The sequence below is a fragment of the Martes martes genome (genome assembly GCF_963455335.1).
Source record: "Martes martes genome assembly, chromosome: 1".
In the NCBI taxonomy this organism is placed as follows: Eukaryota; Metazoa; Chordata; class Mammalia; order Carnivora; family Mustelidae; genus Martes; species Martes martes.
In genome coordinates, this window is record NC_137888.1 from 59,184,767 (window position 1) to 59,205,284 (window position 20,518).

The 20,518-nt window shown below is 36.6% G+C and overlaps 1 protein-coding gene across 1 annotated transcript in view; it reads right to left on the reverse strand.

Annotated features, from left to right (window-relative positions):
* Positions 1 to 20,518, reverse strand: part of CFAP44 (cilia and flagella associated protein 44) — a 167,528-nt gene that overhangs the window by 19,604 nt on the left and 127,406 nt on the right. The window contains exons 25-28 of the mRNA XM_080822400.1: positions 19,966 to 20,143; positions 7,939 to 8,439; positions 5,402 to 5,605; positions 4,258 to 4,453 (exon numbers count right to left, since the gene is read on the reverse strand). Of these exons, the coding sequence (XP_080678526.1) occupies positions 4,258 to 4,453; positions 5,402 to 5,605; positions 7,939 to 8,439; positions 19,966 to 20,143 (1,079 nt within the window). The remainder of the gene's footprint in view (positions 1 to 4,257; positions 4,454 to 5,401; positions 5,606 to 7,938; positions 8,440 to 19,965; positions 20,144 to 20,518) is intronic.

Genomic DNA, 20,518 nt, shown 5'->3' on the forward strand with positions numbered 1-20,518 from the left:
CTACCTTAGAAGACCTGCATAGCATCATTAGCCAATAGGATTCAATTGACAGTAATAGAAGGCTTAACCTGAAACAGCAGAATATACATTCTTTGCAAGTACCCAAAGAACATACACCAAGACAGACCATATGCTCAACCATTAAACCATTAAACAAATTTCAACAACCACAAAAGAACTGAAATCACACAGAATGTGGTCTCTGACCCCAGTGGAATCAAACTAGGAATCAGCAACAGAAAGATCCCAAGAGGGGTGCCTGGGTGGCTCAGTGGGCAGTGTTAAGAGGGAAATTATAGCACTAGATTAGAAAAGAGGAAAAGTCTCAAATCAATAATTCACACTCACCTCAAAACCTAAAAACAGAAGTGCAGAATAAATCCAAACCTAGCAGGAAAAGGCAGTAGTAAAGAGAAGGGCAGAAATCAATAAAATTAAAAGGAGGAAAATAATCTTTAAAAAATAACCTATCCAAAGTTATCCACACTTATCCAGTTTGTTCTCAAAAAGATCAAATTGACAAACCTCCAGTAAGTCTTAAAAAAAAACAAAAATGGGGAAATAAAAAAGTTACCAATATCAAGAATGCAACAGGTGATATTACTATAGCCCTTGCAGATATTCAAAAGATAATAGGGAAATACAATGAATATCCTCACACACATAAATTTGGCAACTCAGATGAAACACACCAATTTCACACACACAAAAGTACAAATTACAACTAGTCACCCAATAGGAAATAGATAATCTAAATAGTTCTGTATCTATATTAAAAACCTTTAAGTTTGTAGTTTTAAAATTCTCCTGAAGAAATCCACACATCCAAATGGTTTTACTGGAGAATGAAAGGATACTACCATACACATTATTTTCCAGAAAATCAAAGAGAAGACCTCCTAATTCATATTGTGAATCTAGTATTATCCTGATACTAAAAACAGACACAGATCGTGCAAAAAAGAAAAAAAAGCAAGCTAGAGACAAATGATCTTCATGAATATGTGGACACAAAATTTCTTTTCTTTTCTTTTCTTTTTTTTTTTTTAAGTAAGCTCTATACCCAACATGGGGCCTTAACTCAACCCCAGGAGCAAGAGCTGCATGTTCTATCAACTGAGCCAGCCAGGCGCCCCTGGGCACAAAATTTTTCTTTTCTTTTCTTTTCTTTTCTTTTTTAATTTATTTATTTCTTTTCAGCGTAACAGAATTCATTGTTTATACACCACACCCAGTGCTCCATGCAATACATGCCCTCCATAATACCCACCACCTGGCTCCCCCAACCTCCCACCCCCCGCCCCTTCAAAACCCTCAGGTTGTTTTTCAGAGTCCATAGTCTCTCATGGTTCACCTCCCCTTCCAATTTCCCTCAACTCCCTTCTCCTCTCCATCTCCCCATGTCCTCCAAGTTATTTGTTATGCTCCACAGATAAGTGAAACCATATGATACTTGACTCCATCTGCTTGACTTATTTCACTCAGCATAATCTCTTCCAGTCCTGTCCATGTTGATACAAAAGTTGGGTATTCATCCTTTCTGATGGAGGCATAATACTCCATAGTGTATATGGACCACATCTTCCTTATTCTTTCATCCGTTGAAGGGCATCTTGGTTCTTTCCACAGTTTGGCGACCATGGTCATTGCTGCTATAAACATTGGGGTACAGATGGCCCTTCTTTTCACTACATCTGTATCTTTGGGGTAAATACCCAGTAGTAGGCACAAAATTTCTTAATAAAAATATTTGCAAATAGAATTCAGCAATATATAAAAAGGATTATACACTCTGGGAGGGTGGTATTTCAAGGGTGTAAGTTTGATTCAATAATCAGTAATCAGCCAGTGTAACCCACCATATTAATAGGCTAAAGAAAGGAAAATCACATAATCATGAATCGATGCAGAAAAACATCTGTCAAAATTCAATACCCATTAATGATAAAAACTTTGAAAACTAGGAACAGAGGGGAATTTCTTCAACTTGAGGGAGTGTATACAAAATACCTACAGGTAGCATACTTGATGGTGAACTATTAAATGTTTTCTGCCTAAGATTATGAGTAAGGCAAGGCCATCAGCTCTCAGCACTCTATTTCCATGTAGTACTGGATGTTCTAAACAGTGCAATTAGGCATTAAGAGGAAACTGGCATAAAGATCAGAAAAAAAAGAAATAAAACTGAACCTATTTGCAGATAAAATTATTGTCTACATAGAAATTCCCAAGGAATCTATCAAAAACTTCTAAACCTAATAAGTGAGGTCACAAAATAGGAGATCAACAACTAAAAAGCAATTATATTTCTATATACTGGAGTGAACATGTGACACCAAGATTTTAAAAAACACAATAAAATTGTACTAATGTATACTATTAGTATGCCAATTATTTCATTTTCTAGGATTTTGTGTGAGATTTTTAAAAAGATTTTATTTATTTATTTGAGTGAGAAAGAGAGAGAGAGAGAAGGGGAGTGAGAAGCAGACTCCCCACTGTGCAAGGAGCCCAATATGGTACTTAATCCCAGGACCCTGAGATCACAACCTGAGACGAAGGCAGACACTAAACTGACTGAGCCACCCAGGTGCCCTTTCTGTGATATTTTAATAAAATATTTCTACTACCAAAAAAAAAAAAAAAAAAAGCATTAAAAGTCACTTAAGGGGCACCTGGGTGGATCTGCTGGTTAAGTGTCCAATTCTTGATTTCAGCTCAAGTCTTTTTTTTTTTTTTTTAAGATTTTACTTATTTATTTGACAGACAGAGATCACAAGTAGGCAGAGAGGCAGGCAGAGAGAGAGAGAGGATGAGGCAGGCTCCCCACTGAGCAGAGAGCCCGATGCAGGACTCGATCCCAGGACCCTGAGATCATGACCTGAGCCGAAGGCAGAGGCTTAACCCACTGAGCCACCCAGGCACCCCTCAGCTCAGGTCTTGATCTCAGGGTGGTGAGATCAAGCTCCAACATCAAGCTCAGTGCTCAGCGGTGAGTCCGCTTGACAATATCTCCCTCCCTCTTCCTCTGTCCTTCCCCACTAACTTGCTCGCTCTTTGTCTGAAAAAAAAAAATAATAAAGTCACTTAAAAAGGGGAGATACTTGGGTATAAACTGAACAAAACATGAAAATGTTGAAAATGACACAATGCTGATAAAAGAAATCAAAGCTCTAAATGCATACTGTGTTCACTCATAGGAACTCAACAAAAATGCAGATTCTCCCCACACTGACACAAAAGTTAAACACAATTGCTATCAAAATTTCAACAAGCTTTTTTGTAGATACAAAAATTATTCTAAAATATAGAAAGATAAAGGAAATAGATTAGCTGAAACAATTCTGAGAAAGAAGAATAAAATGGGAAGAATTAGTTGACCTGACTTGAGAACTCAATGGTTTCCGTAATCAAGACTATAGTTTTGGTGGGGAGCTAGACAAACAGATCAGGAGAACAGAACACCCAAAAACAGATCCACACAAATATGCCCAACTGTTTTTTGACAAAGATCATAAGCAATTCAATGGGAGAAAGGCAGCTTTTGAAATAAATGATGCTAGAGCAATTAGAAATTCACAGGAGGGGGAAAAAGACCTTGACCTAAGTCTCACACCTTATTTAAAATTAAGCCCAAATGGATTACAGACTTTAATGTAAAACTATAAAACTTTTAGAAATAAATAGGAGAAAATCTTTAGATCCTAGGGCTAGGCAAAGAGTTCTTAAACTTTGACACCAAAGCAGGATCTAAAACAAAAACACACCTGATAAATTGGACCTCAACAAAAATCAAACCTTTTCCTCTGTGAAAGACCATGTGGAGGGAATCAAAAAAACAAGCTACACAATGGAAAAAAATATTTGCAAAGCACCTATCTGACATAGGACTAGTGCCTAGACTATACAAAGGGCACTTAAACCTCAAGAGGACAAAAGCAAAAACTCCTATTCAAACATGGTCAAAAGACATGAAGAGATATTTTACCCAAGATGACATTCAGTTGGCAAATAAACACAAGAGAAGGTTTGCTTGTTACATGAAACTACCCTAAGCTGTCTCAAACCAGATACACACACACAAATTAATTCCATAGGGTTAGAGACCTACAGATTTATATCCTCTCCCTTTCAAGCCCACAGAACCTCTAACTGTCTGTGTTGTAGGAACAAAATGTGTCAAACATGTCCTTAGTTATTTCTCTATTTCATGTTAATGAGAAAAAATAGGGTCATATGTTAAAAAGAAATTCAAACCGGCATCTCCTTCAACCTCCTTTTTCTTCACCCGCTTAATCCTCTTCTTTAGGACCTTCATGAGGAAATTAGCAAATTTATTGTTTTCTCCAACAGCTGCTTGGAAACCAGCATAGAGTGCTTTTTCTTGGTCCTGGAGCTTGGCAATTTCATTCTTTTTCTCTTCCATCTCTTTAAGAGTTTCATTTATTTTCCACTAAGGAACAAAACCAGGAATAAGTGAAAGTATTTCTGATAAATCAGGTTCAGAGAACACTGTATATTGCAATGTAAGGTTATAGTTCACAAACATTTTTTTTAATCTTTTCCATAGAAGTTTACATTTCTGATGTTTGCAGAGCCATCCATTTATTTGGTTAAAATTTTATAATTCTCTTGTAAAAATCAGTTAAGTTCAGAATCAGATAAGATCAGCTTCTTGGTGTTTAGCTCCCTCAAAAAATCTAAGTGAAATTTTTAATGTCAGCTATTATTTTTGCATGTGTGGTCTCAAAAACAAAAGATGTTTTTCATATGAATATGTGACAACTGAAACAAAAAGGCATCTCATCTCTTAGTGCAGCAACTTTACCTTAAAAATGATGTTACTATTCAGTATGTAATATCTATTTGACGGAATCTTTCTTGCTTCAAGACAAAAGTTGGATGGTATCATTTATCTCTTTAAATTTAACATATACATAACAAACAAAGACACTTACTTTCCTATGATACTCAATTATATATTACTATGAAACTAGTTATCATATTTGAGAAACTAGTCAACTTCTTTTCCAAGTATGCTCATAAGGATAACATATAATCAAAACTCAACTTTACATGTTAGCTAGTGACCATAAAAATAGACTTTGAAATTTGTAAACTAAATAGAAGGCTCACTTTTGAAAATTTATTTTCCTACCATACAAAATATCAGATCAAATTCATTGTAAAGTCTGATTCACTTCTCTCTGACCAAGAATACCAAAAGCAGAGCAAGCAGGAGTAAGAGGGGGGTAGGGGTCAGAGAGGAGGAGGGATAAAAGAGAGGAGGGCCAGAACAACAGGGGAAATTAAGTTGAGAAGATGAAGGAGGAAACAAAGAAACAAGTCCCCTCCGTACCTAAAGGATACAGCCAGCAAGCATTCTCCTGCCCATTCATACCTGCATATCCTGTTCTTCTTTGTCTAATGAATTAACACGCTCTTGAAGTATATTCTCCTGTTTTTCAAAATTCTTGAGGAGAAGCATTTCTTGAAATAATGTGACATGGTGAAGGTCAGATAATTTCATCTGAGTATCTAGTTTCAGTTTCTGATGTCTCAGAAGATGGAGTTCCGCATCAAAAGTGACTATCAGTTCTTTGATCTGAGGTGGAAAAAGATTTGACTTATGTTAGAAGTTAAGAACAAGTAACTGTACTTTTAAAACTATCTAACAATCTTAATTTGTTTAGATAAAAGCATTTTCTCCTTATTCTGTTATCATGGAGAAGGAATTATATGGGCTCATGTGTATGTGTAGTCCTAGAAATCAATTTATCAATATTACAAAATTTATATAAATTTATTAAGCAGTAGAGATTCTGTAACTATAGTCCTTCCAGCTATTTCCTGGCCATGATTAAGCCATCAATCGAGAATGCTCTTCTAGCTGTACTATATGGTTTAAATCAGAGACTAGGAGTTCCTTGTGCATAGGGTTCCTATCTGCCTCCACTGTAGAGATACCCGATAGTATCTCTACATTTCCTTTCATACAGGAAGCACTACATATTCTCCTCAACTTATTTTAAAAATTTTCAAACATTTCAAAAGGTGATTTAATTTGCGACAGAGCTGGGATAAGAACGAAATATCCCAAGTCCTGGTCTAGACCTTCTTCCACAGCCATCCCAATGATTTTAAAAGCTCAGTTCTTCTCTGATTTTGGCACAGCTTCTCCCTTACCCTCTGCCAAAGGCAATGAAGAGATCGAGAGAGAGTCCCAAGGGCTGGTTCTCCTGAGAAAACTAGTACAAACCATTCCACGTTTCTCATTAGGCTGTGCATGATGGGGAGTCTCAACAGTCAGAAACCTATAATGAGGGAGGGCCTAGCCTGTAGATGAGGAAAAGAAAGAGATCTGTGGGTTTGGGACAGTGAAACTACTGCTAGAGAATTTGAGAGTTTTTTTTTTTTAAAAAAAGGAGAACAAAATTAAACTTTTACTTATGGATGGTTGTAGACTAAGTGGGCTCCTATTTAATGTTTATTCACAAGTCTGAATTACTTTTAAATTTCTTTCAAGGCAGGACCGTATTTTTTCTGTGTAACACCATCCTGAAACTGTACCACACAGGTATTTAAGTTGGCAAGGCTCACACTTGTTTTCCTCTCACTCACCTGATAGTCTGTAAACTTTATGAGGATAGAGAATATGTCTGGCTTGAGTATTATTACATTCCTGGTACCTAACTAGCACTGTTCCTGCACAGACTGTCCAATAAAAGTGTTAAGTTCATATCATTAATAAATTAGTTACAATTAAATCAATCAAAATTTTTACTAATATCTACTACGTGTCTGGCATTTTCCAGACACTGCAGGAAAACCAAAAATGATTATATGTGGCCCTTCTCTCAAGAACTGTGTAATCTAATTTTCAAGACAAAACTAATACATATGAGCCCTGAGTGATGTATAGAATTGCTGAATCATTATATTGTACACCAGAAACTAATATAACACTACATTTAGTTATTCTTCAATTAAAAAAACTAATAAACATGAAACAGCGAGAAAGAAAAGTGGAAAACATGAGCTGTTGCTAGGTGGAATTGGAGTTTAGACCAAGAGAGAACATGTAATGTGGACAGGAGATTCTGGAGAAGGTTTGGAACCGGGCTGAGTTTCACATGATGACTCACAATTGAAAGGAAATCATTGAAGGTGGGAGGAAATAACAAAGGAAAAAGCAAATACAAAATTCAGAATGGGGGTGGGGAATGGGAGTGGGGATAAGTAGGAAGAGAGAGAAAGCAAGGCTGGACAAAGTAAAGATAATGAGTGAAGAATACATTTGGGGAGTTTTATGAGGTGTCTTCTCAGGGTGGAGCAGGACAGACACTGAGGAAGGGAACTCTACATGGCTGGCAGCAAGGAGCCATCTATCCAGCAAAGGTCCTTTTCCTTCCGGATTCAGAGCACCTCCTGTACAACTGGCCCCAACCTGGTCTGGTTTCCGAGAAATAAAAATAGGTGCTGTTCCAGCTCCAGAACTCTTTTCAAGCTGGTCATCACCATGAACACTCCCACTGATGAGGCAAATCGAACATTAGAGAAAGAGGAGGATGTAAAAAGCAGAGAGTGCCCCATTTTCTCTGGAAGATTTTTAAATTATGTGCCATCCATCATCTGAAAGCTGCTCCATCATTTCCCCTTTACCAAGACTTCAGTTAGATGCCAAATAACATGGATTTGCTCTTAATTCTTAGCTTTGCCAAAGCAAAACATTTAAAAGCTCTAAAATTTTTGGGCAGAGCACAATAATTAACAGAAGGCCAGGGATGGGGAGGAAGCTAAGCCTTCAGTGAGTTGTGGGCCAGTCAGGGCTTGGGAAAGTTTATTGTAGAGAAAATTTAAATCAATAAATAAGAAAGTATATCTAGTTCTTCCCTGCTCTCCCCTCTTTCAGCTTTAAAAAGGCAATGTAACCCTTACCCTGTTAGTTAAATACTGTTGCATGTACAAATGTTTAATCTCGTCCCTTTTCATAACTTCCAGCTCTATATCAATTGGATCTGCTTTTTCAAATTCCAAAAACTTCACAGCATCTACACTGAATGATGATGCCTTTGATGATCTAGACAATGAATCTCTTGTCGTCAAATCACTGTCCTTTCTAGAAGAGAGTCTGAGGAATCCTCCACCTGAGATAGCAGACTCTCCCTGTTCCAGCTGGGAGGACGTTTCATCCTGAATCTTGATCTGCTGTCGCTTAAAATTTAGGAGAGTTTCTTCATCATACTGAAATCTCTTTTCTGGAACTTCTTCTGGGAGTATCTGGGGGACTTGGGGAATAGGAATGTGCTTGGATATATGAAGAGTTGACTGGATGCTCTTCAGTTCTTGAACCAGGCACTGTATTTCCTCAATGACAGCCACTTTAAGGTCTCGAAGAGAGAGGATACATTTGTTCATGTTCTTTTTCTTTGAGTGGGCCTGATAAAAAGAATAAAAGGAAACAAAATGACAACCCATTCACAAAGGATGGTTTGAAATATTTTTGTCCTTTGACTGGTATGCCTAGCAAAAATCCAAGAAAAAAAAATTTATCTGATCATTTCTATTCACTACTAAGTTACTCTTTTCTCTAGCTTTTAGGCTGTTTCCCATTGATCTTTTCCAAAAGAGGAAGTCAGTGTGGTTGTGACCTCTGGTATCCCTCAGCTGGCTCATAGGGCTCAGTTCTGCTCTCCTTTTCTGACCAATGAGGGGAAGTCCTTCCTGAAGTTTTGTACTCAGCCAGAGCCTAGAGAGGGGAAGGTCATTCTTTAGTGAGGAACATATATATGTAACTGCCTATCCCTGATGGAGACTCCAATTCCACTGGCTTAGACACATTTAGGGTTGCCCACTTAGGGCCAAACTAAAGCTTAGCCTATTTTTATTCTGCATTTTGCCCATATTATTCCTGTTACTTCTTGTACAGGGACTATCATGATCTTGAATTTCTATATCATGCACACCAACAAATTACAGGACACTTTCTTGGTTCCTTTTCCATTTATCTAAGCCAAACTATGCCCCTGCCTCAAGCCACAGGAGCCATAGTGGAAACAGCTGTTTCCAAAATGCTCTTCCCAGAGCCTACAGGTAAAAGCAACCCTAATCCTGTGTACAATTAGGCAACGAGTTGGTCCAAAGGCTATTAAGAGTTACTTTGCATAAATATACAGGTTTACAAAAAAGGATCAAAGGCATTTCTCTAAACTGACAGTAGTACTATAGTAGTAGGGGATTTTAACATCCCACTTACATCAGTGCATACATCACCCAGATAAAAAATTAACAAGGAGACAGTGACTTTGAATGACACGTTAGGATCAGATGGACCTAACAGATATATATAAGATATTCCATCCAAAAATGGAATACACATTCTTTTCAAGTTCACATGGAATATTCTCCAGGATGGATCAAATGTTAGGCCACAAAACAAGTCTCAATAATTCAAAAAGATGGAAATCATATCATGCATCTGTTTTGACCACAATGGTAGGAAAGTAAAAATCAATTGCAAGAAAAGAACACAAATACATGGAGGTTAAAAACATGCTACTCAACAATGAATGGGTTAAGTGAGACCCCAAAGAGGCAAGAAAAAGAAAGAAAGAAAGAAAGAAAGAAAGAAAGAAAGAAAGAAAGAAAGAAAGAAATGAAAAAACAGTCCAAAATCTTTGGAATGCAGTAAAAGCAGTTCTAAGAAGGAATTTTATAGTATACAGGCCTACTCAAGAAATAAGAAAAAGCTCAAATAAACAACCTAATTTTACACTTTAGAGCTAGAAAAAGAACCAAAAAAAGCCCAAAGATAGTAGAACGAATGAAATAATTAAGATTAGAGCAGAAATAAATGAAATAGAAATAAACAAACAACAATAACAAAAAAAAATATAAAAGATCAATGGAACAAGGAGCTGTTTCTTAAAAAATAAAATTAATAAACTTTTAGCTAGACTCATCAAGAAAAAAGGAGAGGACTCAATAAATATAATCAGAAATGAAAACTGACTCCACAGAAATACAAAAAGATTAAAAGAGAATATTATGGAAAATTATATGTCAACAAATTGGACAAACTAGAAGAAAGTAATAAAATTCCTAGAAGCATATAAACTTATAAAGTTGAATAAGGAATAGAAAATCTGAACAGATGAATTATTAGCAATTAGATTAAATCAGTCATCAAAAAATTTCCCAAAAAAAAACACAAAAGTCCAAGACCAAATGGACTCACAGGCGAATTTTACCAAACATTTAAAGAATTAATACCTATTCTTTTCAAACTCTTTCAAAAAATATAATAGGAAGGAAAGCTTCCAGGTACATTCTAGCCAGCATTACCCTGGTATTGAAACTGACAAAGCCACTACAAGCCAATTTGTCTGATGAACATAGATGCAAAAATCAATAAGATACTAGCAAACCAAAATCAATAATACATTGAAAAAATTATTTACCACAATCAGGTAGGATTTATTCCAGGGGTGCAAGTGTGGTTCAATATGCACAAATCAATCAACATCATATATACCATTAACCAGAGAAAGAACGAAAACTATATGATCATCCTAATAAATCCAGAAAAAACATTTGACAAAATTCAACATCTATTCATGAAAAAAAAAAGCTCCCAACAAAGTAGGTTTAGAGAGAACATGCCTCAACATAATAAAGGCCTTATATGAAAAACCCACAGCTAATATCATTACTAAATGGTGAAAAACTGACAGCTTTTCCTGAGATCAGTAACAAGACAGAGATATCCACTTTCACCACTTTCACTCAACATAGTACTAGAAGTCCCAGCCACAGCAATCAGACAAGAAAAAGAAATAAAAGGCATCCATACTAACTTCCATCCAAGGAAGAAGTAAAACTGTCACTATTTGTAGATGACAGGATACTATATATAGGAAAAATCATAAGGAGACCATCAAAAATCTACTAGAACTGGTAAAGTAATTCTGCATAGTTACATGAGACAAAATTAATGTAGAGAAATTTGTTGCATTTCTATACACTAATAACAAAGTAGCAGATAGAGAAATTAAGAAATCAATTTATAATTGCACCAACAAGAAAAAAATACCCAGGAATAAACTTAACCAAGGAAGTGAAAGATCTGTCCTCTGAAAGCTATAAAACACTGATGGAACAAATTGTGGAAGACACAAATAAATGGAAAGATACTCCTCCATGCTCATGAATTGGAAGGATTAATATTTTTAAAAATATCTATACTACCCAGAGCAATCTACAAATCTAAAACAATGCCTATCAAAATACCAACAGCATTTTTCACAGAACTACAACAAATAATTCTAAAAATTGTATGGAACCACAAAAGATCCCAAGTAGCCAAAGCAATCTTAAGAAAAAAGAACAAAACTGGAGGTATCAAAATCCCAGATTTCATGATATACCACAAAGCTGTAGTAATCAAAACAGTATGGTACTGGTACAAAAATAGACATGTAGATCAATGGACAGAATTGAAAACCCAGAAATAAACCCATGCTTATATGGTCAATTAATCTACAACAACAACAAAAAAAGGCAGGAAAATACAATGGGGGGAAATACAGTCTCTTCAACAAATGGTGCTGGAAAAATTGGACAGCTACATGCAAAGGAATGAAACTAGACCACTTTCTTATACCATACACAAAAATGAACTTGAAATTGATTGGAGACCTAAATGTGAGACCTAAAACCATAAAATTCCTAAAAGAAAGCATAGGCAATAATTTCTTTGACATCAGCCATAGAAACATCTTTGTAGATGGGTCTCCTAAGAGAAGAGAAACAAAATCAACACTAAACTGTTGGGAGTACACCAAAATAAAAAAATTTAGTAGAACAAAGGAAACAGTCAACAAAATCAAGAGACAACCCAGTGAATGGGAGAAGATATTTGTAAATTATATATCCAATATGGAGTTAACATCCAAAATACATGAGGAACTTATGCAACTCAACACCAAAAAAACAAAAAAAACAATCCAATTAAAAAATGGGCAGAGGGACTGAATAGACATTTCCAAAGAAGACATACAAATGATCAACAGACACATGAAAAGGTGCTCAATATCACTAATCATCAGGGAAATGCAAATCAAAACTACAATGAGATAGCACCTTACATCTGTCAAATGGCTAGTATCAAAAAGACAAATAACAAGTGTTGGCAAGGATGTGGAGAAAAAGAAATCCTCATGCACCACAGATGGGAATGTAAATTGGTACCACCACTGTGGAAAATGGCATGGAGGCTCCACAAAAAATTAAAAACAGAACTATCACATGATCCAACAATACTACTTATGGGTATTTATCTGAAGAAAACAAAAACACTAATTTGAAAAGATAAATACATCCCCATATTTACTACAGCATTATTTACAATAGCAAAGATATGGAAGCAACCCCAATGTCCATCCATAGATGAATGGATAAAGAAGAGGTGGTATATACATATAATGAAATATACATCTATAAAAAGGATAAGATCTGAGAGAGGAGCAAGATGACAGAGTAGGAGAACTAATACCGTTGGGTCCCAGGAGTTCATCTACATAGAAAAAGAGAGATAAACAACAACTGGACCTTGAGGGGAGAATTCAAGGGATAAATGATACCATAAGATGAAACAATATTAGAATAATTGGGATCCCAGAAGAAGAAAGAGAGAGAAGGGCAGAAGGTATATTGGAGCAAATTATAGCAGAGAATTTCCCTAATTTGGGGAAGGGAACAAGTATCAAAATCCAGGAGGCACAGAGATACCCCCTCAAAATCAATAAAAATAGGTCAACAACCTATTACCTAATAGTAAAACTTACAAGTCTCAGTGACAAAGAGAAAATCCTGAAAGTGGCTTGAGACAAGAGGTTTGTAACATACAACAGTAGATATATTAGATTGGTAGCAAACCTATCCACAGAGACCTGGCAGGCCAGAAAGGACTGGCAGGATATATTCAGAGCACTAAATGAGAAAAAGATGCAGCCAGGAATACTATATCCAGCTAGGCTGATGTTGAAAATAGAAGGAGAGATAAAAAGATAAAAAGAAAAAAAAAAAAAAGATAAAGCTAAAAAGCTTCCAGAACAAACAAAAACTAAAAGAATTTGCAAACACCAAACCAGCCCTACAGGAAATTTTGAAAGGGGTCCTCTAAGCAAAGAGAGAGCCTAAAGGTAACAGACCAGAAAGGAACAGAGACAATATACAGTCTCAATCACCTTACAGACAATACAATGGCACTAAATTCATATCTTTCAGTAGTTACTATGAATGTAAATGAACTAAATGCCCCAATCAAAAGACACAGTGTATCAGAATGGATATTTTTAAAAGGCCCATTGATAAGCTGTTTGCAAGAAACTCATTTTAGGCCCCAAAACACCTCCAGATTTAAAGTGAGGGGATGGAAAACAATTTACCATGCAAATGGAGATCAAAAGAAACTGGGGTGGCAATCCTTACATCAGACAAATTAGATTTTAAGCCAAAGACTATAATAAGAGATGAGGAAGGACACTATGACATACTTAAACAGTATGTCCAACAAGAAGATCTAACAATTTTAAATATGTCTGCCCCTAACCTAGGAGCAGCCAATTATATAAACCAATTAATAACAAAATCAAAAAAACACATTGACAATAATACAATAGTAGGGAACTTTAACACCCCCCACCACCACTGAAATGGACAGATCAACCAAGCAAAAGATCAACAAGGAAATAAAGCCTTTAAATGACACACTGGACCAGATGGACATCACAGATATATTCAGAACATTCCACCCAAAAGCAACAGAATACACATTCTTCTCTGGTGCACATGGAACATTCTCCAGAATAAATCACATCCTGGGTCACAAATCAGGTCTCAACTGGTAACAAAAGATTGGGATCATTCCCTGCATATTTTCAGACCACAATGCTCTGAAGCTAGAACTCAACCACAAGAGGAAAGTTGGAAAGAACTCAAATATATGGAGGTTAAAGAGCATCCTACTACAGAATGAATGGGTCAACCAGGAAATTAAAGAAGAATTGAAAAAAAAAATCATGGAAACAAATGAAAATGAAAACACAACTGTTCTTTGGGACACAACAAAGGCAGTCCTGGGAGGAAAATATTTTGGAATACAAGCCTACCTCAAGAAACAAGAAAGGTCTCAAATACACAACCTAACCCTACACCTAAAGGAGCAGGGGAAAGAACAGCAAAGAAAGCCTAAACCCCACAGGAGAAGAGAAATAATAAAGTTCAGAGCAGAAATCAATGAAATAGAAACCAAAAAAAACAGTAGAACAACAACAACAACAAAAAACAGTAGAACAGATCAGTGAAAGTAGGAGCTGGTTCTTTGAAAGAATTAATAAGACTGATAAACCCCTGGCCAGACTTATCCAAAAGAAAAGAGAAAGGAACCAAATTAATAAAATCATGAATGAAAGAGGAGAGATCACAACCAACACCAAAGAAATACAAACAATTATAAAGAACACATTGTAAGCAGCTATACACCAGCAAATTTAACAATCTGGAAGAAATGGATGCATTACTAGAGACATATAAACTACTAAAACTGGACTGGGAAGAAAAAAAACCTGAACAGATGCATAACCGGTAAGGAAATTGAAGCAGTCATTAAAAATCTCCCAACAAACAAGAAGCCCAGGGCCAGACGGCTTCCTAGGGGAATTCTACCAAACATTTAAAGAAGAATTAGTACCTATTCTCCTGAAACTGTTCCAAAAAATAGAAATGGAAGGAAAACTTCCAGACTCATTTTATGAGGCCAGCATTACCTTGATCCCAAAACCAGACAAAGACCACATCAAAAAGAAGAACTACAGACCAATATCCTTGATGAAAACGGATGCAAAAATTCTCAACAAAATACTAGCCAATAGGATCCAACAGTACATTAAAAGGATTATTTACCACAACCAAGTGGGATTTATTCTTGGGCTGCAAGGTTGGTTCAACATCTGCAAATCAATCAATGTGATACAATACATTAATAAAAGAAAGAACAAGAACCATATGATACTCTCAATAGATGCTGAAAAAGCATTTGACAAAGTACTGCATCCTTTCTTGATCAAAACTCTTCACAATGTATGGATAGGAGGTACATACCTCAATATCATCAAAGCCATCTATGAAAAACCCACAGTGAAAAAAAAAAAAAGAAAAACCCACAGTGAATATCATCCTCAGTGGGGAAAAACAGAGCTTTTCCCCTAAGTTTAGGAATATGACAGGGCTGTCCACTATCTCCACTGCTATTCAAAATAGTAGAAGTCCTAGCCTCAGCAATCAGACAACAAAAAGAAATAAAAGGCATTTGAATCAGCAACGAAGAAGTCAAACTCTCACTCTTTGCAGATGATATGATATGTTATGTGGAAAACCCAGAAGACTCCACTCTAAAACTGCTAGAACTCATACAGGAATTCAGTAAAGTGTCAGGATATAAAATCAATGCACAGAAATCAGTTGCTTTTCTATACACCAACAGCAAGACAGAAGAAAGAGAAATTAGGGAGTCGATCTCATTTATAATTGCACCCAGAACCATAGGATACCTAGGAATAAACCTAACCAAAGAGGCAAAGAATCTGTACTCAGAAAACTATAAAATACTCATGAAAGAAACAGAGGAAGACATAAAGAAATGGAAAAACGTTCCATGCTCATGGACTGGAAGAACAAATATTGTGAAAATGACTATGCTACCTAAAGCAATCTACACTTTTATGCAATCCCTACCAAAATACTATCAACATTTTTCAAAGAAATGGAGCAAATAATCCTAAAATTTATATGGAACAAGAAAAGACCCCGAATAGCCAGAGGAATGTTGGAAAAGAAAACCAAAGTTGGCAGCATCACAATTCCAGAGTTCAAGCTCTATTACAAAGCTGTCATCATCAAGACAGTATCGTACTGGCACAAAAACAGGCACATAGACCAATGGAACAGAATAGAGAGCCCAGAAATGGACCCTCAACTCTAATGGCTAACTAATCTTTGAAAAAGCAGGAAAGAATGTCCAATGGAAAACGGATAGTGTCTTCAACAAATGGTGTTGGGAAAATTGGACAGCCACATGCAGAAAATCAAACTGGACCTTTCCTTACACCACACACAAAAATAGACTCCAAATGGATGAAGGACCTCAATGTGAGATAGGAATCCATCAAATCCTTGAGGAGAACACAGGCAGCAACCTCTTTGACCTCAGCTGCGACAACTTCTTTCTAGAAACATCATCAAAGGCAAGGGAAGCAAGGACAAAAATGAACTATTGGGACTTCCTCAAGATCAAAAGCTTTTGCACAGCAAAGCACACAGTCAACAAAACCAAAAGACAACTGACAGAATGGGAAAAGATATTTGCAAATGACATATCAGATAAAGGGCTGGTATCCAAAATCTATAAAGAACTTATCAAACTCAACACCCAAAGAACAAAAAACCCAATCAAGAAATGGGCAAAAGACATGAACAGACATTTCTGCAAAGAGGACATCCAAATGGCCAACAAACACATGAAAAAGTGTTCAACATCACTGGACATCAGGAAATTACAAATCAAAACCACAATGAGATACCACTTCACACCAGTCAGAATGGCTAAAGTTAACTAGTCAGGAAATGACAGGTGTTGGCAAGGATGCAGAAAAAGGGGAACCCTCCTGCACTGGTGGTGGGAATGCAAGCTGGTGCAGCCACTTTGGAAAACAGCATGGAGGTTCCTCAAAAAGTTGAAAACAGAGGTACCCTACAACCCAATTGCACTATTTGGTGTTTACCCTAAAGATACAAATGTAGTGATGCAAAGGGGCACATCTACCCAAATGTTTATAGCAGCAATGTCCACAATAGCCAAACTGTGGAAAGAACCTAGATGTCCATCAACAGATGAATGGATAAAGAAGCGTATATACAGTGGAATATTATGTAGCCATCAAAAAGAACAACATCTTGCCATTTGCAATGATGTGGATGGAACTAGAGGGTGTTGTGCTAATTGAAATAAGTCAATCAGAGAAAGGCAATTATCATATGATCTCTCTGATATGAGGAATTTGAGAGGCATGGCGGGGGATTGTGGGGGGTAGGGAGTGAAAGAATGAAACAAGATGGGACCAGGGACAGAGACAACTGTAAGAGACTCTTAATCTCAGGAAACAAACTGAGGGTTTCTGGGAGGTGGGGAGGGAGGGATAGGGTGGCTGGGTTATGGACATTGTGAAGGGTATGTGCTATGGTGAGTGCTGTGAATTGTGTAAGACTGATGATTCACAGACCTGTACCCCAGAAGCAAGTAATATATTATATGTTAATTTTTTAAAAAGGTATAGAGTATATTATGCTGAGTGAAATAACTCAGAGAAAGACAAATACCATATGATTTCACTCCTGTGGAATTTAAGAAACAAAACAAAGAGAAACAATTAAAGAAACCAGACTCTTAAATACAGAGAACTGCTGGTTGCCAGAGGTAGGGTTGGAGAAAGGGTGAAATAGATTGGGACTGAGAAGTACAGAACTCTAGTTAGAAAACAAATAAGTCACAGAGATGAAAAGTACAGCATTGGGAATATAGTCAATAAGATAGTAGTAATGTTGTTTAGTAATAGATGATAACAACACTCACTGTGTTGACCACAGAGTAATGTATAGATTTGTTGGGTCATTATACTATATACCTGAAACTAATATAACACTGAATATTATGAATTTATGAATATATATTTATGAATATATAAAATGCACTTTTCCAGGCAGTCTTACAAAACTTACCTGTATGATTACTACCTATGAAGCAAGAACACTGTAATAGAGATGTTTTACACACTTAAGAATAAACATTTAAAACATTAAGATGTAAACTGAAAACAGATAATCACGTCAAAAAACAGGCAGAAGACATGAACAGACACTTCTCCAATGAAGACATACAAATGGCTAACAGACACATGAAAAAATGTTCATCATCACTAGCCATCAGGGAGATTCAAATCAAAACCACATTGAGATACCACCTTACACCAGTTAGAATGGCCAAAATTAACAAGACAGTAAACGTGTGTTAGAGAAGATGTGGAAAAAGGGGAACCCTCTTACACTGTTGGTGGGAATGCAAGTTGGTGCAGCCACTTTGGAAAACAAGGTGGAGATTCCTTAAGAAATTAAAAATAGAGCTTCCCTATGACCCTGCAATTGCACTACTGGATATTTACCCCAAAGATACAGATATAGTGAAAAGAAGGTCCATCTGTACCCCAATGTTCATAGCAGCAATGGCCACAGTTGCCAAACTGGAAAGAACCAAAATGCCCTTCAACAAACGAATGGATAAGGAAGATGCGGTCTTCCTTATGGAGTGTTATATACTGTGGAGTATTATGCCTCCATCAGAAAGGATGAATATCCAACTTTTCTATCAACATGGATGGGATTGGAAGAGATTATGCTGAGTGAAATAAGTCAAGCAGAGAGAATAATTTATCATATGGTTTCGCTTATTTTTGGAGCATAATGAATAACATGGAGGACATGGGGAGATGGAGAGGAGAAGGAATTTGGGGGAAATTGGAGGGGGAGATGAACCATGAGAAACTGTAGACTCCGAGAAACAAACTGAGGGTTTTGGAGGGGCGGGGAGGTGGGAGGTTGGGTGAACCTGGTGGTGGGTATTATGGAGGGCACGTATTGCATGGAGCACTGGGTGTGGTGCATAAACAATGAATTCTGGAACACTGGAAAGAAATTTTAAAATAAATAAAAATTTTTTTAAAAAGATGTAAACTCAAAATCCAGCACCTCTGTGAATGGGGGACCTCTTTGAAGCATGTAGAGGACTGAGAATTAAGCTTAAAAACAAATCTAAGGCAACCTGATGACTATAAGGCTCACCCTTTGAAGAACCCTCTTGACACACCGACACTTTCTTTTTAGTTTTCCAAATACCACACATACCTAATGTGTGGTATTTGTGTGGAATATATAATATGCTATTTCCAAAAAAACCTTGATACTTTAGTGTTTTTTAATTTAGCCAATGACATAATGACCATTTATTGACTGTGACCTTCACATTAACATTATGAGATAGACTAAATAGGTCTTGTTGTTAATTGGTGTTAATACACCTTTTACAGATAATGTAACTAAGGCTTAGGGAGATTTACATGACCAGCAAAGTTTACATGGCTATTAAGTGGCAGAGATGGGAACAGAATTCTGATCTGACTTGTAGAATAGTGTGCTCTACATTATTTTATGCTGTTATTTTAATAAGATGGATTTCAGTGTAATATAGTTCAAGACATCATACTTATCCATCATCTCTAGCTAGGATTATGGAATTTTCCTAGCTGTTCATCTAAGGTAATTCTTGTTTCATTTATCATATTCCATCCATCACTATAGAGAAATTTTTTTTACTACAATTTGCCAGTCATCCAAAATTTCAGAATGCAGATAAAATTTTTAAAAAGGAATATGTTAATTGGTTATTATTGAGACACCTACAAACTTTGTAAGTCCTAAAAAAAGAAAAAAGCTAAACAATAGCCAGCCTTTTTCCTAAGTCTTTGGCAATCCACAGCAACCAAAATCTATATCCAACAAAGACACGTCTCCAAAATATAGTACTTTCACCGTGAAACATATTGAGCCAAGTAATTAACTTGAAGGCTGTTTCTGCCGTATTAGCTAATAATCACAGACAAATCTCTTCTCCTCTATGGACCTCAGTTTCCTCATTTGTAAAAAGGAGGCATTCTAAATAATTATGAAGATCTTTTCCATTTTAATTTTTTATGCTTATATATCCTTACAGACCATCTAGTGAAATGGGTGATTTCAGAAGAATTCCACTAAAGCTTCAGGGTGCCTCTCATTGTCATGAAAGCTGCGGGTAAGTACCAGGGTGTCTAGGTGTCCCAGTTCCTCTTCCTTCTTGGCAGCATTTATTCTCATGTGCTCAGGTATCTTATAGTCTGCGGCTGTCTTCAGATTGAAGTCTCCCATATACAACTGAGCCTCCTTGATGGCTTGAACATCTCTGGGATCTTCAAAGTCATCCTGAGGCTTACTCTTGTACCTATCAGAAAAATAGGCAAGCCAGTCACAAATATAACAATAAACTTCAGTTTGTCTGCTATATATATGTATAGTCAAATTCTGTCATAAAGCAAAAGTACAATTCTAAATATGTGGTACTACTTTTTTTAAAAATAGATTTTATTTATTTATTTGACAGAGAGAGAGAGAGATCACCAGTAAGCAGAGAGGCAAACAGAGAGAGGTGGGAAGCAGGCTCCCCACTGAGCAGAAAGCCCACTGTGGGGCTCGATCCAGGGACCCTGAGATCAGGACCTGAGCCAAAGGCAGAGACTCAACCCACTGAGCCACCCAGGCGCCCCTCTGTGGTACTACTTTTATCTGCAGAGCCCAGCCATCTTTTTTTAAGTTAATG